Source organism: Mya arenaria, chromosome 17 (assembly GCF_026914265.1).
Source record: "Mya arenaria isolate MELC-2E11 chromosome 17, ASM2691426v1".
In the NCBI taxonomy this organism is placed as follows: Eukaryota; Metazoa; Mollusca; class Bivalvia; order Myida; family Myidae; genus Mya; species Mya arenaria.
In genome coordinates, this window is record NC_069138.1 from 13,571,515 (window position 1) to 13,598,275 (window position 26,761).

At 35.6% G+C, this 26,761-nt stretch overlaps 2 protein-coding genes across 5 annotated transcripts in view; both read left to right on the forward strand.

The window, feature by feature from the left end:
• Positions 1 to 20,439, forward strand: part of LOC128224223 (uncharacterized) — a 130,368-nt gene extending 109,929 nt beyond the window's left edge. For all 4 annotated transcript variants that reach the window (XM_052934012.1, XM_052934014.1, XM_052934013.1 and 1 more), the window contains 15 exons: positions 762 to 899; positions 2,048 to 2,114; positions 2,606 to 2,697; positions 3,789 to 3,902; positions 5,405 to 5,512; positions 6,085 to 6,221; positions 7,358 to 7,550; positions 7,971 to 8,172; positions 9,090 to 9,203; positions 10,454 to 12,847; positions 13,691 to 14,180; positions 14,665 to 14,894; positions 15,357 to 15,450; positions 16,250 to 16,337; positions 16,973 to 20,439. In XM_052934012.1, the coding sequence (XP_052789972.1) occupies positions 762 to 899; positions 2,048 to 2,114; positions 2,606 to 2,697; positions 3,789 to 3,902; positions 5,405 to 5,512; positions 6,085 to 6,221; positions 7,358 to 7,550; positions 7,971 to 8,172; positions 9,090 to 9,203; positions 10,454 to 12,847; positions 13,691 to 14,180; positions 14,665 to 14,894; positions 15,357 to 15,450; positions 16,250 to 16,337; positions 16,973 to 17,119 (4,608 nt within the window). In that variant the 3' untranslated portion in view covers positions 17,120 to 20,439. The remainder of the gene's footprint in view (positions 1 to 761; positions 900 to 2,047; positions 2,115 to 2,605; positions 2,698 to 3,788; positions 3,903 to 5,404; positions 5,513 to 6,084; positions 6,222 to 7,357; positions 7,551 to 7,970; positions 8,173 to 9,089; positions 9,204 to 10,453; positions 12,848 to 13,690; positions 14,181 to 14,664; positions 14,895 to 15,356; positions 15,451 to 16,249; positions 16,338 to 16,972) is intronic.
• Positions 20,440 to 24,082: 3,643 nt separating this feature from the next.
• LOC128224261 (short stature homeobox protein 2-like) lies at positions 24,083 to 26,614 on the forward strand. Its single transcript, XM_052934067.1, has 2 exons — positions 24,083 to 24,979; positions 25,264 to 26,614. The coding sequence occupies exons 1-2, from the start codon at positions 24,484 to 24,486 to the stop codon at positions 25,530 to 25,532; spliced, it is 765 nt and encodes a 254-aa protein (XP_052790027.1). The 5' UTR covers positions 24,083 to 24,483; the 3' UTR covers positions 25,533 to 26,614.
• Positions 26,615 to 26,761: the final 147 nt, after the last annotated feature.

Consider the following 26,761-nt stretch of genomic DNA (forward strand, 5'->3'; position numbering starts at 1 on the left):
TTCACATTGTAATTACCTCCCTTGTTGAAGACTGTATTCTGTAGCATCATAGAAACCTTGTCTTGTGCCAATATTTAGAATGCTAATTAATTATTTCTCGCTTCAAATGTCACCGTAAAAAAGTTTTCACGCACCTTCCAAGAAATAATGCTTCACTCTCCTCAGAACTATTTCAAGACAGATTTGACTATTAACGTAACCAGAATCACTGTGCGCATATCCATGTCAACCACGAATTATCAAATATCCATATGCATTTATTTTTACTACGCACAAAAGAGTTCCAGCTAAAAACACATTTTTACTAAATTTCGTTTAACTGAGTTGGGAGAGAAAGCATCTACCATGGCCGCTGGTGTAAGATAGGTTCATCCCAACCCTCACGCAGGGTGTTTTACGGGATGAACCTATCTTACACTCTCGGCCATGGAAGATACTTATAATCTTGGCCCAAGTTTCTTGAAACTTCTTAAGGTAAACAGGTTTAAGTAGCTTATTTCAATTAGCCAAAATACATACTTAAAATGAAGTTAGATAAATGAAAAATGGTTTATTGTGATTATCATAAAGATAATTCCTATCAAAAGTATAAAAACTCTTAAAGGAGTACATATTTCGTAAATTATTGAAAACAAAAATAGTGTCATTCAGTCCCACCAAACATGCTTCATGGGGGAGATGTTCGAATGCACTGAAGATTATCGAAGAAAATTTTTTTTGTCAAAGAATTATTATAATCATAATTTTATGTACTTTTCCAGCTATCTTTCGAAGGTATGAGACCGTTCCCGAAGCGTCGCGACATTCAGTCCCGTCAGACATGCTATCTGAACGCGCTCAAGGAGAAATACAAGCGGAAGGAGCTACAGAGACTCGCGTTTGCAGAGCGGGAACAGATGGTGGGTTTATGAGGATGTATCTGAAAGTGAAAAAAACAACAGTGTTGCTTTAAGAAAAAAATGTACTTTAAAAAATTGGTAAAATGCAACCTACATTTTAACCATTGATATTGTAGATAGTCAGTAAGTATATAATACACCATCTAGGCTTAATCATTAATAATTTCAATTTCAGTAGGTGCTAAAGGTCTGCCTTTTGTGTCAATGTGTCGGCCAATGAGGTTATGTTTTTAGTCAGTGAGATGACCTGAAGTAAAATCTTAATGATTAAGAAGTAGTCGTTCGCTATGCTCAAAACGCCCATTCATAATCACTAAGATCACGTCATCTTACTATTTCATAATTATGTGGATAAATAATTTTTACCAAAAGATTGACTGGTTTAGTTAAGAATGAAGTTATCTTGTTGGCTTCATGAAAGTTAAACTTTGATCAACATAGTTATCTTTCTTTAAACTGTAAATTGCTTCAAGAAATAAAAGAACAAAATTTAAAGTGTAATGACATTAAGTCTCTTTAGTTTAAACATATTTATTCAGTTCACATATACAGAAATAACAGTACAGAAATAGTATGATGAAATGGATTGAAAAACAAGCAATGTAATTGCTTATACTAATTCCTTTCCATGTAGCAGTGTACAGTTACGAATTGCATAGAAAGTCAGTGTATGATGTGAACAGTATGACGAAAAATATTATTATAATAACTGTTCAAACTGTATTTACATTTTGCTTGAATGTTTTGGAATAATAAAAGTAATAAAAGGAAAAAATAAAAAAATAATAATAAAAAACGCAAAAATATAAGTCTCTAACAATGCAAACATCAGAAAATGGTCTGGTGAAAATTTATCAACAATATTATTCTCTGGTCCTAGAAAGATTTGTTATCTGATTTTCCAAGACAAAAGTATTGGTACTGTGATAGCCTTGGTTTAGTTGCTGTCTGCACTCATTAACATTAACTTTAATGGCAATATATTAAACTAAAAATGTACTCAATATATTTAAATGAAACTTGGTACACATGTTGCCAGAGGCAATACAAATGTGTGTATTAGGGTTCATAACTCTGGCAACAGTTGTAATGGAGTTATGCCCCTTTTTAATCCTTTATCATGGCTGTATTTCTTATTTATTTTCCAGTATATGAGTATGGAGGCAGAATCAGGAAGTTTTCTCGGCATCGAATGTGCTGTCACCCTTGACAACGGTGAGTTTAGTAAAATGTTCAAAAACTATCGTGCAGATAAATTACAACACAATTCACATATTACTGCATGCTAGTTATTGAACATTGTAAAGTGCAGAAATACACTTGTTCCGTGTTTGATCATTTTGTTTTTGTTTTGTCTACACATTGACTCTGAAATTGGAATGTAACAAGAAGCTATTCAAAAACTATCTTCAGATAAATTACAACCTTATCAACATTTAGCGCATGTTACTTATTGACTGTTGTCCTTGACAACGTAGTACAAAACAGTGTTGTTACCCAATAACCACTTGATTGAAATTGACCTTCAAAGTGTATGTATGATTGTACACTTAAAACCTTGCTTATTGGATAATAATTATTAAATGAAAAAATGATATCTCCAGGAAAATCATTATGTAATTAATGTTAGAATTTAATGGATACTGTCTATGAAGGTTCTGATTTGTAGAAAATAACAGAAGGGAAATTAATTCTTCTGTTCACAGGAAGGGTGTGGTTTTGTTACGGGGACCAGAACATGGGGCGACTTTGCTGCGTGTCATGTGACTCCAGTACCATGTTCACTGTTGATTTCAAGGTAAATATTGTGCGTCTGTTGAGTGTAATTATATAATCGATAGATTATGACCTTTCACCTCTTGTAGCCAAACAAATACAGTGGGCTGGCTGGTAAGAATTTTGTTAAATTTAACAGCGTTGTTAACAGCAAATGTTGTTAACTTTTAAAGGTGAATGATTTATGTTACGCTGATGTTTGAATAAAACCAGCGTAGCTGAATCAGATGTCTCAATATTTGTGTTAAGTACTGCAGATCACGTGTGTATCAAGGCAACTTTTATAGTTTTAAAGTTAACAACAGTCCGGTTAACAACAGTCCGGTTAACAACACTGTTAATTTTAACCAGAAATATCTAGCTATAAAACTGGCAGTATATGTTTTTTCAATTTAAAAAAGGATTCATCTGCAAGCATGTTTTAGATGCCATACTACTTCTCAAGTTACAACATGCTTAAAATTCATTATATAGACGTCTGCCCAAGTGTTTATGATGGGCTCAGTTCCGCAAACGGAACAATTGCGGAACATTCTCTGGACCTGTCAAAGGACATAGTTCTGTTTTCTGCCAAGAAAAAAGCACTTAAGAGAGATTTCAGTCTACACAATCGAAATAAATTTGTATAAACCCAATTCATCATGTGTTTTCTGAGACGACTGTAATTTGTATATGTGTATATATGCACTGAGTTGAAAGGAATTCTGCTTGGTACCAATTCCAATTTCTTACCAGTTTAAAAACATTTAATATTTGACGCAGGTTCCACTCCTAAGCTGGAGATGAGTGTCATGTTTATGTTTGGGCTGGGTACCAATGAATTACTGCTTGTAACCATTTTGAATTTCTTACCAGTATATTACATTTAATAGTTGGCCTCAGTTCCACTCCTATAAGCTTGAGATGAGACTGTCATGTATATGAGTGAGCTGGGTACCAATGAACTACCGCTGGGAACCATTCTGAATTTCATGTTTTGGTTCCACTCCCCAGTTGGAGATGCTTGTCATATGTATAACTGCGCTGGGTACCAATGAACCACCTGCTCGGAACCAATTCAAATAACTTGACAGTTTATAACATAATATTAAATGTTTTAAATCTGCTCACCAGCTGGAGACACGTGTCATGTGTATGTGTGCACTGGGAACCAATGAACTGCTGCTGGGGACCATATCATGGCAACTGGTTGCCATAGAAACACAAAATCACACTTCAACTTGGCAGGTATTACGTTTCAAAGTTATGTTCAAATCCTAAAAAATGTATCCCTTCATAGCATAATTGCCTATGAGTTGTGTTTAGGCAAAGTAGTCTGGGATCCATTTCATTAAAAGGATCTTTAAGTCATTACAATGAACTTCACAAATCTTAAATCTATAGGCACATTTCAAATGGCAACAAGTTATTGAGTTTTGCTTTTTCCTTGAATACTGGCTCAAGATTACTTATACATTGCAAAATAATGGAAATATGAGTCTAAGATAATTTCACTTAACGGCGAAGATCTTTGAAATGGCACATTGTTTGTAAGCAGATATGACATACATATATATTACGGAATGCCATAAGGGCCATCACCTATGAATGTGTTGATTTGAAATGTAATATTGATAGAACAATGATGAAAATGCGAAATCGCGAAACTACGATGGTGAAAATGCGAAAGTACGATGATGAAAACGTGACAGTACGATAACGAAAACACGATAATACGACAGTACGATGATGTTAATGAGATAATCTATCGTGTTTTCAACATCGTACTTTCACGTTTTCACTATTTTAATATCGTGATTTCGCGTTTTCATCATCATACTATAGCATTTTCATCATCGTGCTATCTTGTTTTCATCATCGTACTATTGCGTTTTCATCATCTTACTGTCATGTTTTCATCATCATACTAACGCGTTTTCATCAACGAACTAATTTGTTTTCATCTTTGTACTGTCGCGTTTTCCTAATTGTACTATAGATTTTTCATCATCATACTATTGTGTTTTCATCATCATACAGTCGCGTTTATACCATTGTAGTTTCGTGATTTCGCGTTTTCACCATCATACTTTTGAGTATCGCATTTCAAATCAACACATTCACAAGCAATGGCATTCGGTAATATATGCATATATTTCATAACACTGTTTATATCATAACTGACATTGCCCTTATGGAATAATGTCATCATATTTTTGTTTCTATAACTAGTGAAAAAACTATCCAAAAATGGTGATGACTCGCCATAAATAATAGTGTTGAAAATGGCCACGCTTTAAAGCAACTTTTTATGTATTTAGCGCTTTAAATTGGCACATAAGCTTTTATGATATTAAAAGAAAAGCTCATGACTGGTCTTTTGATAGGAAATTCATTAAACACAGTCTTGCACTAAAATCGCAAAAAAAACAAGGCTCAATTTTAGAAAATTTGTTTCATGAATTGGGCATCATATGATCACTCATGTCAGATTCTTATGTTGGCATTGATTCGGCAATATTGGAATTAGAATTGATATTTTGAAAACTTAATAAATGGCTTCGACGGAAAAGGGTAAAATGTCGTAAATATTTAGGCAACAGGCAATGTAAATAATATCTGAAATTGAGATTTTAATGTTGATTTTTCGAAAACTTTATAAAGGATTTCGTTTGAAAATAGTGAAATCAATGTAATAATATATTCAGCAAGCATTGTAAACATTATCTAAAGTATTCTGTGTTTTTCAGGTGCAGCTGCATGATGCGATCCTGTCTCTGTGTTGCTATGACGACAGCGAGGCAAACATGACAAGGATCTTCGCAGGGTTGGCTGATGGCACAGTAGCGGTGAATGAGGTGGGTGGTTATGCACATAATTTATCGTTTAATAAAGTTAAGTCATTATTGTAATCAATATTTTGGACAACATTCCCAAATTAAACCTTGGCATTTGGCATAGGGAGTTGTATAAGTCATGTTATATAATTTTCATAATTAAAAAAAGCCTAGCATTCTTTCACCAGTGCAGGTCTTGCGGGCTTAATTTCGACCACTGTTGAACCATTTTATTTTAAAAAATTTCATAATTTAAATTTGAAACAAAATTTATATTAAAATCATGTTTCTTTGAAAATAATAAACACCATGCAGTTAACTGCCTTTATTTTGAGAAATTTTAACCTTTTTGCCATTTAAGTAAGAAAGCGTATTTAAAAAATCATATGAAGGAAAATCATTTTTTGGTGATTTGAACCCAATCTACCGCTTTAGAGACCTAAATCTCTGTCATTGCCAAAGGTTCACATGTCTGATGATTTCCCTGAAAACTGAATTTAATGCCATTACAATTATAAAATTGCAAACTATCAAATTGTTTACAAGTCAATGATATTTATCTCAAAACATTTGTTGTATATTTCAATTTATAGAAACAATACAACCAATCGGAGCCAAATCTGGATGTGATATATGTTACGATTGGTCAAGCCCCCGTCACTTGTCTGATGTTGCTAGGAGACCAAGTTTGGTGTGCCAGCGGCAACACTGTTGCAATCATGCATGCCAAGTAAGTTCTGTAGCAAGTTATACTCATATTTTGTTCTGTATCTTGGTATACTCAAACATTGTTCTGTATCTTGATATACTCAAACATTGTTCTGTATCTTGGTATACTCAAACATTGTTCTGTATCTTGGTATACTCAAACATTGTTCTGTATCTTGGTATACTCAAACATTGTTCTGTATCTTGGTATACTCAAACATTGTTCTGTAACATGGTATACTCAAACATTGTTCTGTAACATGGTATCTGTAACATGGTTTTCCCACACTTTGCGCTGTAACATGATGTACTCAACATTGTTCTGTAACATGGTATCTGGAACATGGTATCTGTAACATGGTTTTCCAACACTTTGCGCTGTAACATGATGTACTCATCGTTGTAACCATCCTAACATGGAATTTTCACAAGTTGTTCTGTAACGTGATGTACTCAACATTGTTCTGTAACATCATTCACTCATCATCGTAACCATCGTAACATGGAATTCCCACAAGTTTTTCTGTAACATGATGTACTCAACATTGTTCTGTAACATCATTCACTCATCGTCTTAACCATCGTAACATGGAATTCCCACACCTTGTTCTGTAACATGATGTACTCAACATTGTTCTGTAACATCATTCACTCATCGTCGTTACCATCACAACATGGAATTCCCACACTTTGTTCTGTAACATGATGTACTCAACATTGTTCTGTAACATCATTCACTCATCGTCGTTACCATTGCAACATGGAATTCCCACACTTTGTTCTGTAACATGATGTACTCAACATTGTTCTGTAACATCATTCACTCATCGTCGTTACCATCGCAACATGGAATTCCCACACTTTGTTCTGTAATATGATCTACTCAAACATTGTTCTGTAACATTGTATCTGTAACATGGTATTCCCACACATCGTTCTGTAACATGGTATACTCATTCTGGAAAATATAATTGTTTGACTGATTGAAAAATAAATAAAAAAAACTTTTGTTTCTTTATGTCACTATTCAGTAATGCCAGTGTATGAACAGGTGTGTATCTTCATGATACGGAAAATAAAGTTGATTCATAGAAATGAAATATGATTTTTGGTTTGGCCCATTATAGCTCGGACCTATGAACACTTTGCTTATTTCAGAACCCTAGACGCCATGGACATTTTCTCCGTGTCAGTCAACCCCTATGATCACATTCTGTCGCTGTGTGTCAGTCCGTTCGGCATCTGGATTTCTCTCAGAGGATCGTCAATCTTGGAGCTGTGGGACCCAAAGACGCTGAACTGTCGAATGCTGTATGACACACGGACTGACAGATACCCACAGCTGAGGAAGGTTGGTTAACATTTGGATCACACTGAATAATTATTCTCTTCTTAAAATTGTTACTTCAGTGATGATGTCTAATAAGCATCTATTAAAAGCCGGTGTCTCACAGTGTCAGCGTATTGTTGGTCAAAATGTCAATTATTAATATGATCAAATGGCGAAATAAAATTAAAAGTTCAAATTTATAGGCTCAGTGGTATAAAGTATTATTAATCAACTATTACGTATTTGACGCGATACCGGCTCAGGCAAATACAGCTCACAAATAACTGGGCTAATATGAAATCACCGAATTTATTACATTTTTATAATATAAATTGATATTTGTTCCCTGATTTTCATCATATTAGTCGGGTAATATGAATCTTCTTTTAAAAAGATACTTAAAATCTATACTGAGTAACTGTCTTAATTTTGCAATTTCAGGAAGATGACACATATTTTAACAGAGCTCGAATCACCTCCCTGCTGGCATATGGGGACTCAGTGTGGGTGGGGACGGGGGAGGGAAACCTGGTCGTGTACGGGGTCATGGAGTCTCTACAGCTAGCCACGCCCACTGACCTGTCACCCTCCATTGAAACAACTTCTAGCATGTCGTACATAGTCCGGCCTTCTAAACATAGGGGTGAGTACTTATTTTGTTATAGATGTGGGGTTGGCAGAGGGAATCCCTTCAGCTAGCCATGCCCACTGACCTGTCACCTTCGGTCGACTTAAGTATTCCAGCATAATTATCATATATAGCCGACCTGCCTTCCAAACAAAGCGGTAGGTAATAACTTGGAGGTAATGGTTGATGTTGGAGGAGGGATGAGTAATTCTTTGGCTAGAGGGTGGGGGATCTGACAGGGTTGTATATGGGGTGGTTGAATCTCTATAACTTGCCATTAACTCTGACCTGTGTTTCTCCATGGAGACAACTTCTAGTATGTCTTGAAAAGCCTGACCATCCAAAAATAAGATTGGGGGAGGGAATCCCTTCAGCTAGCCAATGTCCTCTGACCTGTGTTTCTCCATGGAGACAACTTCTAGTATGTCTTGTAAAGCCCGACTATCCAGAAATAGGGTAAGTATTTTTTTGCAGTAGTGAGTATAATAGGAATAGGGAATCCCTTCGGCTTGCCACACCCAAAGACGTCTCCACTTTTATAGAGTGTTGTATGTAGCCCGCATTCTAAACATAGGGTTGAGTTCTTTTGTAAAAATTATTTATTTTCAATTATAATTAAAAGTCTTGCATATTTGTATATTTGATTGCGCTTTATTAAAATGGCATATTAATATACCTTTCATAAACCATACAATAAAAGAAATAAGAAGTGGCGCGTTGTTGCGAGTGACTCACCTTACATGGGGGATGTAAGACAGGGTTTTCCCGCATTGATCACATGACCGGAAACACATGTCTGCAAGAATGACTAGTGACCAGCAGAAGCAACTAGAAATCAGTTACTAGGAATCTTCTTAGCTTCCAGCAGCAATATACAATTGTATAGATAGCCACACTATCATCATTAAATGATAGATATGTTTTCATTTAAGAATACCAGTCTGAGCCCAGATTGACTGGTCGTGAGCAGAAACATCCTGAAAGCAGTAACCAGTCAAGTCTTGGCCTGCAGCAGGATTCCGATGAAATTGAATATGAAGACAATGGTACGCAATATATTTCACAGTTATAGGAGCCTGACCCTCAAATAAGCTAGTTTTCTTATAGCTCCATTACCCATTATTCTAAACTTTGACCCCTGTTGACCCTCTGTAATTTTGGTATTACAGTAAAACTGCGATCGCTCGAGGTCGCCAGGGACCGAGCCAAAACCTCGAGGGAACCGATGTTTCGAACGACCCGATTTTCAATTTTCCAGTTTGATATGAAATATCTTTTAGTGTATTTTAAGTTTGAAGTCGTCAAACAGACTGTTTACCAAGACACCGAATATGTGTGGCGTTGTGGAAATCGCTAATATGTTCAAAGTTTGTCTTAAACTAAATGTAAAACGCAAAAGAAAAAACAATAAATGAATAAATAGAAATGTTTATTTTAACAAAAAAGCACATTTTCGTAACAAGCAACATTTGTATCACAGTACATATTGTGGCATTAGTCAGATTTAAGTTTCGCAAAATCAAGGATTGTTGATTGCATGGCGCATCTTGTGACAAGATGTCGGTTTCGCGAAACTGTTCAATCCGATGTTGAATTGATATGGTAGTGTTTTATTCATATTTTTATTACTCATTTAAATTTCTCACAATTAACTTCTTATCAGTAACTTCTCATAATTATCATCTCAAATGCCCATATCAACTAATATCGGTCATGCGTTAACAATGAAAAACAGTTTTTCACACCTTATCAAATTGCCTTTCAACTGTCATTGCAATTTTTACAACTTGCGAAAATTTTAACACCTAGCAAATGTTTGTTTATTTTGGAACACGCGTTCGGGAAAAAGTGTGAAATTATGTCCTCGAGGGAGCCATAAGGTTTTGTACATGATTTGTGTACTTGGGACCGAGGATATTGCTCGACTGCTCGACATAATTAGGTTTCGAGGCAGCTTGGGTATATTTTATATGAAAATAGAAGGAAAAAAGTTCGGGACCAAGCTCCGACCTCGAGGGAACGCCGGTTCTCAAGCGACCGCTTGTTCGAGGGAACGCAGTTTCACTGTATTATTTCAGCTTAAATAGGACATGAGATGATATACATTGCCAAAAACTCTTGTTTGCTGTATTAATTTGTATTCATTTTTTAACATTTTCTTTTTCTACCCTTTCAAAATGCATCAAAATAATATGGAATCACCTTCAATTAAATATAGATCATGGATAAAACTGATAGCTACATGTACCTCATTATTCATGAATAGTTGAGCACAATGAATGGTTTTATATTTTAGCTGAAGACAAGTTTTGTACCAATGGAGATGGATTGAACAAGCAAGCTGTATCAAAGCCCAAACTCTCATTAAGAAGGAGGAGCTCTTCAGAAAATGACATTGACTTTCTCATGGCCCACAGATACCTTAATGACATAAGCAGTAATATGGAAAAGCTTTTAGAAGGTCAAGGACAAGGACAAACCAGTCAAGGTCATGTTGAAGTTGAAGGTCAGTTTCAAAGTCTTTGTGTTCCAGGAAAAATTGAAAGAAATTGCTCTGAAAATGACCTTGAACTATTAGAGAAGATTAGAAACTACTCAGTAGACGATGAAGATGTGGCTCAAGCAGTCGAAGAAGATGAAGAGATTGAGATGGAAAGAATTGCAAGAAAAAATAGTGCTACTATGCTTAATGAAGACGAGTCCTTCACTTCAATGAAAAATCAAATCTCAAGTCAGAAACTAAGTGTTGAGAGTAGGTTTGACATTGACAGTGGATCAGGTAGAAGTCGAGTTGATAGAAGAAAGAATACTGAGAAAAGAGGTGTATTTGAGCAAAGAAGAAGTGCACAAAATGTTAGTCAAGAACGGGGATCCACCGGAGGTTCTCTCTGGAGTGAAGATTCAGGTTGTGAGTTAACTAGTAAGAAGGCAAGAGGACTTGAGTCAAAGAATTCTGAGGGCAGTGGATCAGTGAAAAGAAGCCTCTTTACTCAAACTGTTGTCAGCAGTGTTGATATGGAAGAGGATGTTTTTGAAGCTAGAATGGAAGAGAAAGCTAGAAGAGAAAGTTTTGCTTCTATGGTAATGGACCAAGTGTCAGAAAATCCTGATGTTCAGGTTGAAAGAAGTTCTGATTCGGAGAAAGTGCGGTTTATTGATAAGCAAGAGAGTTTATTGAATAAAAATGGGACAGTCATAAGTATTTACTTAGAAGATAGAAGCGACCACAGTAACGAGGCACATGTGTATGCAAACAATCAATTAAGTATTGTTAATGGGGGAGGTGCACGTGGAATTAGTTTTGATGAAGACTATCTTTCGAGTGGTGCCTCAGTTTCTGTTTCCCCAGCTGTCACACCCGAAAGTAAAAAAACTGTTAGAAAAAGGCTATCACAGCTTGGTAGATCAATAGATAGTGATGAGGGAAGGGATAAAAATGATATTCTGACAAGTGGATTGCAAAATGGGGTTGATGATAATGTTGATGAGGATGATGATGATGACGATGATGATATTGTTGATGATGATGATGAAGATTTGAGGGTTTTCAATTTCACTAAAGGTCGCAGAAGGTCAAGTGCTATTGAGGACATGAGTCAGTTGTGTTCGGAGTGTAAAAAACTGAAATCTAGGTGTAAGGATTGTACTCTTCTATTGCAAAGTCAGGAGACAATGAAAGTATTTGAAACGCGAAGAATATCTCTTAGCTGCTCCCCCTGTGAAGAGCTGGACAATAAGGCATTAGAGAATAAATCTAGGAGATTGAATGGAGTACAGAAGTTTGATGGAGATTTTATTGTTCATAGAAGCATAGAAGTGGATGATGATGAGGTCAATGTTGAAACAAGTCAACCTTTGACAAATAAGTGCAATAATGATGACTCACACAGTGCAATATCTGGTGAATGCAATCTGGTGATCAATAAAGTGCCTTATGGAAACCAAGACGATACATGTAAAGAGATTGTGGATGATTCAGAGAAATTTACTGTAGATAAGGGTAATGACGTGGAAGATGAGAAAGGTGAAATTAGAAGGGGGAGTTTGTCGGATAGTGAATTGAGCAGGACTAGGGAAGGGTATGAAATGGAGGAACATCATGGAACACAGGTGAAGATGTTTCCTTCAGAAATTCAAAGTTGCGGAGATATTTCACGACAGGAAAAAGTTGGTTACTGGTTATCTTCCATATCCCATGGTAGCACTGGTTTCCATGACAACAGCATGCCTAGCAACTGTGGTTACCATGGAAACAGTGGAATAAATAGCAAAAGGACTGTGAATCATGAAAGAGATCTACATGATATTGGTCAAAGCATGCAGGATAGAAGAAATAGTGGACTTGTTGGTCAGGAAAATGATGGTTGCCATGGAAATAGTTGTGAAAGTGATCACAAGTCAAGGTCATATGCTAAAGATAGAAGGCCTTCAGGTCAAAGTGACAAAGGTAACAACGAAAATTTTCTTAAAGCAGAAAACAAAAAAATTGGAAGTGGTAAAACTTCACCTGACAGGCCACACACACTTAACCTCATAGGTAAACTCAAGAGTTTCTATGGTGACCAAAAGTCAAAGAAGTTAGATGATACACAAGGGTCAAAGGTCAAACGTCATGGGTCAACATCTGCAGATTCAGGGAGCTCAACACAGAAGAGTGCCAAAGTTGTACATGTCAATAGAGGAGACCAAGGTATATCTTTGGAATTTCTGTGATTATTTTGTTTTGGTAAAAAAAATCTTTGCTTGAAATTACTTATTTTTGTTCCAACGCCTTCATGATGATAAAGAATCATTTAATTGCAACTAAAATTAAAATGTATAAATTTTGCTTTCATAAAAAATTGTTGAATTTGCGTAGTTATGCTTCAATAACATACCTTATGAAAATAAATGTACTTTAAAATAAATGTAGGTGGGGGTTGTCAATTGGTTAAAGGTGTCAGCATCTTACCCATGAGGTTGTTACTAAGGTTTGAGGCCCGCCAGGGGTACGCTTTCTTGGCCTCTCAGGGGACCAGTACTGGTTTCCACCAAGGAATACCTCAAATGTGATTCCTGTCAGCTTAATGCTGTCTTTAAAATTGTGCTAAAAACAGTATTTACTAAATGATAAGGTTTTTTTATTGCAAATGAACAAAAAGATAGCTAGTATTTAAGTTGTAACAAATGAATATACAAAGTAATGAAGATGTTTTCAAAGAAAATACACATGATCGATAGATCATTGAATGTGCATAGTTGCTTTCAGTACAGGATGTGAAATCAAAGTTTAAAGCTGTTAAAAACAACTGGCCCCAATTTCTCAAAACCTCTTAAACCTAAGAGGCTTAAGTAGCTTATTTCACTAGCCAAAATACATAAGTACTTAAAATTTATTTTGATCGATGAAAAACTGGTTATATGTGATTTTTATACAGATCATTCCTATTTAAATTTTTTTAAACTCTTAAAGAAGTGTTTGAGTGTAATTTAAGGACTGAAACAAAAATTGTTTACACTTTCTTGTAATAGTGATATTATTTTATCATTATAGATGCCCAATACAGACTGGATTTCTCCAATGTAGTTGTGGACACAGAGATAGACTGTGGGCACATTACTCCAAATGGTGAACGGCGGTCATCTCATAACTCCCACAGTGACCTTGACCTTCAATCAGACTTTGACCGCCACAGGACAGCCATGCTTGAGAGAGACTCACGAAAAAACTCTCTCGATCTCGGCTGCATACAAGAAAAGTGTTCTCGACTGGAATCTGACGTTTCCATGGCAACAAGCAGTCATGGTTCACTGAACTCGTTGTCAGGAAGTCTCGGTTCACTGGACTCACTGAATTCGTCGCCTAGCAGCAAGGGTGCGACCTCTGGGGAAGGACGAGGGTCAGAGAGAAAGAAATTGTTTGAATTTTTGAAGACACCGAGTTTGGCTAGTAGGCAAGCGTCACTTGGGCTGAAGATCATCGAGGATGATATTGAGTGGACAGAATTGTACAGCGGGAATTATACATCACAGTCACCTTCAAGGTCAGTCAGCAAATCGTGCAAAATTTCAAGTTGGTGAAAAGTTTACATTTTAAGCTGGTCTGCTTTTTGCCAAAAGAAGTCTGTGTATTGTGATAGCATAAGTGTTGTCATCCACATCTTAGTGCAAAAACTTGACCTTAGGCAGTTACTTAAGACCTGTTCAAAATATTTGAATGAAACTTGGTACACATACTGCGAGTGACCATTTGCACATGTACATGAAGGCTGATAACTTAAACTGTCACACAAAGGTTATGCTAATCAAAGTATAACTAGTTAAGTTTTAAGATGTGGAAAATTACATCTTAATCCTGGAAATTTTAGGAAATATTGGACAATTTATGTAAAAAAAACCTTATTTTCCGACTTTCGGGTTGAACATGGCAAAAAATATCCTACTTTCTTTTGAGGCTGTGCTAAAACCCTAAATAATGGATAGTTTAGCTTGGTTACTATAGTATCATTTCACATGGTTTTCTTCCAGCTCCACAGAAAAGAGGATTGCCGACTTCCTCCGCACCCCCAGTATAAGTAGCAAACCCAGCTCCCTGTGGTCAAGTTATGAAAACATCTCCACCCCTTCCCAGGTATGCCCCACCCCTACCCCACCTGTAGACACAAGGCCCCACACGCGGGACAAGAGGTGGCTCCACCCAGGGACCCCCAGCTATGGGAGGGGCAGGCTCAGTCATAGCCCAAGTAATGCTTCAATAGGTGGGTTATTTATTACTTTTCTTATATCTTTATCATCATCAACAAAAACAACAACCATCATCATCATCATCATCAACAAAAATAAAATCAACAAGAACTGCACCATAATCATCATTAGCATCATCAACATCACCTCTACCACTAATGTTGACAGCAACAAGAACAATGTTCATTGTCATCATATCGTCATGGTCGGTGTCATCAGCATCATCATCATCATCATCATCATCATCATCATCATCATCATCATCATCATCATCATCACCACCACCACCATTATCATCATTATCATTGACAACAACAATAACAACATGCTCATCATCATCATAATCATCAATCATTGTCATAATTATCAACTTTACTTAAGATTTGTAATTCAAAGTTGTATAGACATCACTACATATTTTAATGGTGCATTAAATACTGTTTCATTCTACTCTGAACATTAGTTTTGTATTACAGGCAGTGAAGGTGACCTACTTTACAATGTGGACTTGAACATGGAGGCCAAGATGAAGATCTCTGACAAGCCAATCAAGTATCTCCTGGCAACCAGGTTTGATTAGTGATCTAGTTCTTTAAATGCATTTTCTTGGAAAGTCCAAATTGGTAGGGATTTAGTTTTGATATTGTCTTTGAAATTAAGATATCTTTGACCTCAACATTATGATATTAAGATGACCTTGAACTTAACAAGATTTTAAGTTAACCTTGACCTTAAAGGAACTGTACACCAGATTGGCACCAAAAAGTTTTTTTCTGTTAGGAATCTCAGGACAATTATTTAATTAAATGTTTTACTCTTTGATATCGTAATTGTAAAGAAAATACCAAAATGTAAATGAAAAAAATCAATTCGGAGACCGGGTTCGAACCAGTGTTGCCAAAATTGCAGTCCAGTGTTGTATTCAATGTGCTACGAAGGCTTACCTTAAGTGCTTGGAATATTTAAGCTATGTACCTAACTTGGTAATATCACATGATGACAATGACTAGTCAATCATGCATTAGGAATGAATTCTACTAGGTAGACATACCTAGTAATCTTTTTTAATGGAAAAATACAAAAAAACTTCAGCAAATAAATTTACTCATTGATGCCAAGTTTATGTCAGTTTTCCACAATTTTCTTTTTTTCACTATTTCGTCATACGGAGTACAGCCCCTTTAACAAATTGAATGTGTTAATATGTTAAGTGTCAAAGATGTGTGATTTTACATCATTGAAAAAATAAAAGTTAACTTAGTTCAAATTCAGATATATTTTTCATAAGTATGTAATTCGGGCTTGCTTTTAGCATCCTTCTAAATGTACATTATAAAAAAAATTCCTATTGATGAATCTCTCTTTCCAGTTGCAAAAACGAGCCTCTTATAATCAGTTTCTCGGGTTCGTTCGGGGACGACGAAGCTGTTTTAAAGTGGAGAAAACACGAGAATGAGGTTAATATATTGATGTGTTTTAATTTAGTATCTGCTTGTCCATTTTTCAATGAAAACTTGTCAAGGTATAGTCATAGCTGTTAAAAAAGGTATCATTTTAAGCATTTGCATCTCTGGCGCTGTGCATATCTTTGGCCATAAATCAAAATCTGTTGAAAGTATTGATATGAAATTTGGTGCATATAATTACAAGAGACAATGCACATACATGAATCAAGGCACATCACTCTTGCTTTAGTAGTTGTCAAGTTATTCCCCTTGTTTGGCTGGGAAAAACAATAACAGACGAGGATTGGCAGTCGCTCCACATTATAATTCCTTTGATTACTGTCTATTTAAAAGCTTTTTAAATTTGTGTTGTTTATAGCCTGAAACATTAGTGTTTTACTCATCTGCTTCGTCAGTTGGAAAGAGTTTATAAAAAAAATCATACACTGCCTCAGCTAATATTGCCTTATTGCAGATGTGAACCATTTACTTCAATTAATGCTTAACATTTGTATTGTCACCACTTTTGTTCAACATTTCAGTTGCTGTGAAAAAAGAAGAAAAACATTTAATCAAAGAATATTTTTCTTAATTGTTATTGTCTATACTTGTAAGCTAAAGGTCAACTTATTTTTTATTTTTTTTAGCAACTGTGGACCAATGAGCCAATCCTGGAAGTGTGTCCCCATACAAAGATGACCATCCTACCCACCTACATGAGGAGACGCATGTCAAGTAACTCTTCATATAAAAGTTTCTCCAGTTGCCATAGTGATCTGTCTCACAGGAAGTGATGTCATCATGGCATGAACTGATGTTTTCATGTTATCCAGTTACTCTTCATTTATTATCTTCTTCAGTAATTGTCGCCATAGCAATTTGGATGTGATGTCATAGTGACAGGAGTGATGACATAATGTAATAATAATTTATTTGATGTGATAACGCCTCAATGATGTCGTTTTGACAAAATTTATGTCAATGTTATGATTGTATGATCAATGTACAGGAAATCATGAAACCATGCGACAAAAGAGAATGATGCCATCATGCAATAGTAAAAACTCAATGATGTCACCATTTGACGTAAGAATGGTGAAATCAAGAAACAGGAAGTGATGTCACTATATGGGATAATCGGCAGTGCTCTTGTTTGTTTGTTTTTGTAATGTCACATTAGCTGCAATAAAAACGTCTTGTATCAGTTTTACAGAGTTAAAAAAATATATCTTTGTGGCAAACTGTTCTTTGAACTGAATGTTTTGGTAGTGAATGTCATATTTTTCCATGTGATTATGTAATTGTTGCCTTACATTTGTTATGAACGATTAAAATAAGGCATTATTCTTCCACTTAACAATAATATTACGATGTATGAAAAGGTTGTGTTCATTACAAATTGTAACATTTGTTGTATTGCATATACAGTAAAACTGCGATCGCTCGAAGTCGCCGGGGACCGAGCCTAAACCTCGAGGGAACCGATGTTTCGAACAACCCGATTTTCAATTCTCCAGTCTGTTATGAAATATATTTCAGTGTATTTCAAGTATGAAGTAGTCTGTTTACTAAGACAACGATTATGTGTTGCGTTGTGGAAATCGCTGATATGTTCAAAGGCTGTCGTTTACTTTATGTATACTTAAATATAAAATGTAAAAGAAATATCAATAAATCAGTAAAAAATTTTACCAAATAGCCATATTGCAAAGCAAAGTGACAAAAAGGAAATATTTTCAGAGATTCCAATGCTGGATCGATATCGTAGTGTTTATTCATATTTTTATTACTCATTTACATTTCTCACAATTAACTGCTCGTCATTAACTTCTCATTATTATGTCCTAAACTGCCCATATCAACTAATATCGGTCATGCGTTAACATTGTTAAACGGTTGTTCACACCTTATAAATTGCCTTTCAACTGTCATTGCAATTTTTACAACTTGCGAAAATTTAAATACCTAGCAATTGTTTGTTTATTTTGGAACATGCGTTCGGAAAAAAGTATGAAATTATGACCCGAGGGAGCCATAAGGTTTTGTGCATGATTTGTGTACTTGGGACCAAGAATATTGCTCGACTCCTCGACATAATTAGGTTTCGATGCAGCGTAGGTTTATTTTATATGAAAATAGAAGGAAAAAGTTCGGGACCAAGCTCCGACCTCGAGGGAACGCCGGTTCTCGAACGACTGCTTGTTCGAACGATCGCAGTTTTACAGTATATCTTATTATAATAATTAAATATATTGATTATATATTTGTTCGTGTACATGTATATATATTTTGCATATAATTTGATCTCTTGTACAGAAATCAGTTGTACATTACATCTGTATCTACTATATTTATAATATATATTATTTTGAAATATTTTTAATCATGTCTTAACAAAGAAGTAATTCAATTTCAATGTTTATAGAGTTGAAGCTAAAGAGTTATGGGAGGGTGCTCAACCCTGGCCTTTATTGCTAGCTCCCAAATCTGCCTTCATGGGAGGGTGCTGGACCCTGGCCTTTATTGCGAGCTCCCAAATCTACCTTCATGGAGTCCTGCTTTCTTAGAATTAAATGATGAAGATAGTCAAACTGTTTTATTTAAATAACTTACATGGTTACAAATACTTACAAACTTAATCTAATAGTATATGGCAGTTAAAAGCAGCTAAGTTAACACATTTCTAACACTTGTTGGTCATTTTTTTTAAATATTTATGTCTTTTTCATTCAGAACAACTGTGACCTTAAATCCGTCATTAGCTCCCTGTTTCTTTTCTGCAGCACCCTGTCCTTTTTAAACCCTGACTTTAACCCTATATGTTTAACTATACATTCTCTTAATGAGAACAAAATTCATCATTGAGGCTGAAAACCCAAATCATTTGAAGAGCTTTTTAATTATTTGAAGAGTTCTCTAATTATTTGAAGAGTTCCCTAATTATTTGAAGAGTTTCCTAATTATTTGAAGTACTCTCTAATTATTTGAAGAGTTCCCTAATTATTTGAAGAGTTTCCTAATTATTTGAAGTACTCTCTAATTATTTGAAGAGTTCCCTAATTATTTGAAGAGTTTCCTAATTATTTGAAGTACTCTCTAATTATTTGAAGAGTTCCCTAATTATTTGAAGAGTTTCCTAATTATTTGAAGTACTCTCTAATTATTTGCAGAGCTCTCTAATTACTTGAAGTGCTCTTCAAATATGTTAGTTTATGTAGATATAGCATTCCATAATAGACCAGAATATTGTCATAGTGATTCGGGTAAATAGATATATTTAATCTGTCGTCTGCAACCTAATTCGATGTACGTATATATACACACATATTGGTTGGTAAACAGACTACTGACTGATGTTCAAACAATTATATTAAAACCCTTCATTTGTCCTTAAAATACCCACCTAGTAAGAAAAATGTCCTCATTTTAAATAAATGGCATCGTTATCTTATAAGATTGGTTATGGTTTTGAAAATGTTGCATGTAGATAGTGCCTGTATTATTAAATGTATTTATAGCTCCAATCGTAAACAGAGTAATAGCATATATTTTGGGGAAGGTTACCATGCACCATTATATATAGTAGTATGATGTTATTTTTATAGTAAAAGATTGACTATCATCGTGTAACTCGTGTTTGAAGTGTGTTGTGTACCATTTCAAGTTAATTGTTAAACATCTATTTTGGCATTCGAATGAGGAGAGTAAGAAAAAAAAATACTTAGTTTTATAAAGATTAAATTTGGTCTCTTTTTCCCTATCTTTCACACTAAGTAGAAATTATACAATTATTTTGACTTTTTTTTATTGTTTTTTACTCAAAAAGATTTGAATATTTTATTATCAATTTTGTAAATTAAATATCACACTTGTTTCAAAACGTTTTTATAATTTTGTTAAATAAAATTCCTGACCTTACTGACAATACCTTGTCTTTCATGTTTTGTATGAAAATCATTCCTAATGCATGTGATAAAGAATGTATTTTAATTATTTGAAGTACAATATTGTAATTGATTGAATGTTTCATATACATGATAATGTGTTAAGTTTATAAAAGGCTGTTAAATTTAGTTGTTGATTGGTGATGACTGGAAATACATTGGTCTTGTTATCTGTGGACTTTTGTTGTTCTTTTACCAAACATTTGCTTTGTTATGCTTCCAGATAAAAATCGGGGAGCATTTACACCCTTCCCAAAAAGTGTGTTTAAATGCACATTAAATCTGCATTAAACACAGCGGTATTGGCACTGTATTATAATATTTTTTTGACCGAGTGAATTAAAAACTGGAATAAGTGCACTTTTTCTGACTAAAGCGCATTTATTCTGCAAAAAAGCGTTTTAATTTGGACTAAAAGTGCATCAATGCACTATAGCGCATTTTTTTCTGCATAAAAGGCATAGTTTTTCTGCGTTAAAGGCTCATTTTTTTCTGCGTTGAAAGTGCAGTAATGCACTTAAGCGCATTTCTTCTTTGTTAAAAGCATTTTTTTCTGGATTTTAAGCGCATTTTTGTAAAAACCGTCATTTTTGAGAAGGGTTTGTAGTTGCAAATTAGTTCACAATTAGTCTTTGTCTGCTCCATAACTCCTCAAACATTGGTTCAATTTTAATATAACTTGGCAAAGATGTGCACCAAAAAAAAATCAATGTGCTAATTTAACAACACCTTCGAGGTTAAGGTCACTGTTGAAGGAGAGCAATCTACATATCTTCAAGGTCAATGTCACTGTCAAAGGTCAGAAATCCACATACCATCAATGTCACTGTCAAAGGTCAGAAATCCACATACCATCAATGTCACTGTCAAAGGTCAGAAATCCACATACCATCAATGTCACTGTTACAGGACATAATAGAACAAACCTTCAAGTCAAGGTCACTGTTAAAGAACAGAAATAAACATACCTTCAAGGTTAACGTCATTATTAAAGGATAGAAATCAGCATACCTTGAACATACCTTGAATGCCACTGTTAAAGGACAGAATTACACATACCTTCAAAGCCAGTCACAGTTACAGGACATAGATCCACTTGCCGTCAAGAACAAGGTGAAAGGTCAAGGTCACAAGGACAGAAAACCACAAACCTTCAATGTCACTGTTCAAGGAAATAAGTCCACATACCTGAAAGGTCACTGTTCAAGGACAGAAAACCACAAACCTTCAATGTCACTGTTCAAGGAAATAAGTCCACATACCTTAAAGGTCACTGTTCAAGGACAGAAAACCACAAACCTTCAATATCACTTCAAGGAAATAAGTCCACATACCTTAAAGGTCACTGTTCAAGGACAGAAAACCACAAACCTTCAATGTCACTGTTGAAGGACATAAGTCCACATACATTCAAGGTCACTGTTCAAGGACAAAAAACCACATACTTTCAAGGTCAATGTTAAAGGACAAAACACAACATACCTTCAAGGTCACTGTTCAAGGACAAAAACCCACATACCTTAAAAATCACTGTTAAAGGATAAAAAACATACATTCAAGGTCACTGTTAACGGGCAAAACTCCACATACCTTCATGTTAAATGACAGAAATCCATTTTTAGCATTTTTATGTCCATTCCATGGCTCCTTAAGCAGCTGGAACGATGTTTAATTAACTCGGTTAAAATCTCCACAAGAGTGGAGATTGACATTTTTAGCATCCTTCCAGCATGTTCAGTGTCACTTTTAAGCCGGATTTTTCATCGAAAAAATAAGGGTTATAAAATGGCGAAAAACGGGCGGGCGTGCGTTAACAATTCTGCGTTTAAGCTTCATTTTATGTAATAAAATCAAGAGTTTTTATCCAATGGTATTTAAACTTGGTCAGACTATTTGTCGGCATGTTATCTTGAATATATATGAATATGGGTCATCTTGGGTCAAATTCTAGGTCACATCTTAGGAAAATCATTACACGTCATAAATTCAACTATTTTTGTCAAAACTTGGTCAGAATATTTGTCTGCAAAATATCTAGCTCAAGTTTAAGATATGGCGATTTGGTTTCTTCCGAAGTTAATATCTATATAGAGCAAACATTCATACTTAACGAACTTTTATAATGTAGTTTTTGTCACTTATTTAACATCCTTGACCTTTTGCGTTACCTTTTGCACGCCACCGATGTCAATACCAAGGCTACCACAATGCATTGACTATGCACAATTGACATTCTGCACTAAACCGATGTCAACGCAAAGGCTGTCACAATGTCTCGACCTTTTGCACATCACGCTGCCAAAACCATTTATCACAATGCCATGACCTTTTGCACGCTGCCAACACCAGCTATCACAATGCCTTGACCTTTTGCACCCTGACAAAACCAGCTATCACAATGCTTTGACCTTTTGCACGCTGCCAAAACCAGCTATCACAATGCCTTGACCTTTTGCACGCTGCAAAACCAGCTATCACAATGCCTTGACCTTTTGCACACTGACAAACCAGCTATCACAATGCCTTGACCTTTTGCACGCCGCCATCACCAGCTATCACAATGCCTTGACCTTTTGCACGCCGCCAAAACCAGCTATCACAATGCTTTGACCTTTTGCACGCCGCCAAAACCAGCTATCACAATGCCTTGACATTTTGCACGCCGCCAAAACCAGCTATCACAATGCCTTGACCTTTTTCACTCCGCCAACACCAGCTATCACAATGCCTTGACCTTTTGCACTCCGCCATCACCAGCTATCACAATTAATTACCGTGAAAATTGTTTCCTTACTTTGTTTACATCCATGATTCATCTGAATGATATGTTACGATTTGTAAAACATTGAATCGTTGATAAAACGTTAAAAAACGCGGGGATGGGAGATTTTTTTATATGGATGTGTCTATAACTCGGGCGACATAACAAAAGACTAAAGATATGAATGATCTGTGTATACACTGTATTTGTTGTTGTTTTTTATAAAAGAAAATGGAGAATACAAATCATTTTTCGTTTTCCTTATGACTGAATAGAAAACCAGTTAGTAGGATTGTTCCGTACTTTTTTTAATTTTCCCCTCGGAATACAAAACAAGTAAAAGATTAATTTATACTGTTTTTCGTTTTTCGGTCTTAAAAAGTTGTGAAACAAGAAACGAAAAACAAGCTATCATGTAAAGGCTGGTCGAGACAAAAAAAAAACGATACAACCATTATGTCCCTTGATTCAAGGAGACAGTTTATTAATTCCAATTGTCATAATTTGTTGTTATTATCAGTTATATTGAAGTCAAATTACGCGCCGAGGCTATCACAATATATATAATTTATTATGTACATGTATAACCAAACGGCTTCTTAGTTAAATACATTCCAAGTCAATTAGCCATATGGTGCCAGGTTTTTCTTCCTTCCCACTTCACACAAACTTAAAAAATACAACGCATATGTACATGCACCTATAAATCGCAGTCGTCTTCCAAAACAGTAAACAAGTTTATTCTTAATCAATAGTCGGCTTCGATTGATTTTGTACCAGTTTACGACCCGTTTCAGATACTGCACGACACATCCGGAATGTGTGTTTATTTCTTTTTTCTCCTTTTATTTTATTTACCTAACGCATGACTTGCGATATTTCAAATCACTAGAAATAATTATTTAGGGCCTTGTTAAGTGATCTGTTGACGTTTCTTCCACCGAATAACAGCAGGCAGTTACGGCTAACTATTTCCCGTCTCATTTGAAGAAGTTTTACCAAGTATCAAGCAATCGCGCGATTCAGATCACGTGGGTCCAGACTGACATAAACAGGAAGTAATATTAAAAACTGCGCAGTTCATCAAGCAAATTACAAACAATCATGTCGTTTCTGTCAGGAGCATTGATGTTTAATAGGTGTAATAAAGCAGGTGCGGCAGAGATTTTCACAAATGTTCTCAGACAGAATCCTAACAACTATCAGGCGCTTATGTGGAGAGCGAAGTCTTATTTCATCCTCGGACAAGCAACGAATGGACTTGAAGACTATCAAAAAGCTGCGCAGGTCAGCAATGGCTTTCAAAAAGAGCTTGCAATGGCGGAACATGAATGTCATTGTGGCGTCACATTGGACAGAGCTGTCGAAATATTCCGTAATCTAACAATTAGGTTTCCAAGGAACTGGCAGTGTTTCAAAAGACTTGGTGACTTTTTCAGTATGAAAGATTACAATGAGACAGCTGCGGAACACTACCAAAAATCGATTGCCATCGTGCGACAGGGGGGGCGACCTGAGCGATCCTGAACTTTGCTGGCTATTTCATGACCTTGCACGCATTTACCTGAAGAAAGGCGATTTCCAATCAGCAAAATCATATTATGAAAACGCCATCGAATTATGCCTGACCCACACCACATCACACATCGGCTTATGCCTGGCAAACACAGCTCTTGGAAACACCGATTTGGCTAGACAGGACTTTCAAACTGCAAAGGAGTTGAACCCAGTTCTCGTCACCGAGAAATGCGGAATGAACACATATGAAGATTTACAGAGACAAATGATGCAAGCCACATCAGAGCCACAGGCGTCTGCAAACGCTGGTGGGACTTTGAGAGGAGGAGGTGGAGGTAGACGAGGTGAAAATGAAGGAGGCGATGGTGGATCTAGAGGTGGGGGCAAGGGCGGCAATGGAGGGGGAGGTGGTGGTGGAAACGATGATGATGGTTTGTTTAGTTCTGTTACATTTTATATTTTCTCTTCGCTGCTGTTTAGAAAACATACATGAAATTAAAAATGATGTCTTTGGTAAATACAGTCAATGATGTTTTTTTGACAAGAAATAAGATATCTTCATACGCATAAATCACTTTTAAATGATAATGTGATGGGTGGTTTGCTTTGTTTAGGAACTCCGCTTCAACTTTCCCAAACGTATTCGTGTAAATCATTGCTTATACGAGCGCTCTTCGTACTTTACGTATATATCATATGAGTTTTTTCATTTCAGTTGTAAATGCCCTGTGGAAAACAATTAAAAAAGAAGCCCCCAAGTTGGGGAGGTATCGGGGTCGTACTTACGCTCAATCCAAGTGCGGCAAATACTGGTACAGCAAGGATACCGCTCGTCATGGAGGGGCAGCATTTAAGCGCTATCGAGACACGAGAAGTTCGCTCGAGTTCCTCGATTCACTTGACAGTAAGCTGGATCCTATGTCCGCCAAACACGAGTCCAGAGAGGGAACAACGATCAAGAAGTCGGAGATGACTGGCATCTAAAGAGTGCCAGACAAAATGAACTGTAACACGTTTATCTTGAAGAATTTAAAATCAGTTATTTTGCAACATAATCACATATTGAAATTTTCCTTTCTGTGTTAAATTTCCGTTGGGTTTTGGTCACAGTGTATGCCAGAGTTGTATTGTTTTTTATCTATACATTTTTAACATACATTTTGGATAACTATGAAATTTAAAGGGACTCGCTCAACTCTTGACCCAAAAATAAGTTTTCCCGATAATGCATCTGAAAACTCCTATTTTATCATTATTTTACTCTATGACATCGAAATTTCAAAAAATATAATAAGAATATAAAAACTATTGTGGATTTACCTACGCCGGTAAAGTGAAGAAACAGTTAGATAACTGCAGCTGTAACCACTAGGCCACAAGGACTTTAAAGACAGATATGGATATTTTGACGTTAGAACAATACATTGATAACATCACGTGATAATCTCAACCAACCAATCACGCAATAACGAAATCGTTGAAAGCCGTAGGTTAATGCTAATGAAAATTGTGGTATTCAAACGATATGCAAATGTCAAAATTTGCTGAAGGGTTCCAGCTGTCAGATATTAGTTTTAAGTAACACGTCTAATGACTTGCAACACTTTTCGTCAGAAAGAAATAGTGCATTTTACAAACCATGGGCGAGTCCCTTTAAGTAGTTAATACCCATATATCTCATCGCATACTAGCAGGCCCTCTACTAACAATATAACAAACGTTTCAATACTGCACTCATAATTATTATTCATGTGTATAATTCGTTTTTCTTTCTTGGTTTAATTAATTGCTGTTTATCAAGGTCATGAAATGTTGGGGTTTTACTGGGATTATGGACTATACTATTCTTTACTCATATATATGTATGCTATTATTACCTTATTATACTTAGATGAATATTGTTTACTTTATTACTGTGTATGCATATATTGATATGTGTTTGCCATTGTTTATGTGCATTTAAAGATGCACTCTTACTACCAGATAAGATTTACCACAATTAATAATTGTTTTATTATTCCAAAAAGGATGAATAAATGTCGAAAACAATGGTTCTTATGAAGGATACCGAGTTTATTCTGAAAGAAATGAGCATAAAACGCGGTATTTCTACCCAATGAGACTATAGTAGACCAAACTAAATATTTTAGCATTCACCAATCATTTAATATTTTTGAGATTTCTGCTATTAAATACACGGTTACAATCTTGTT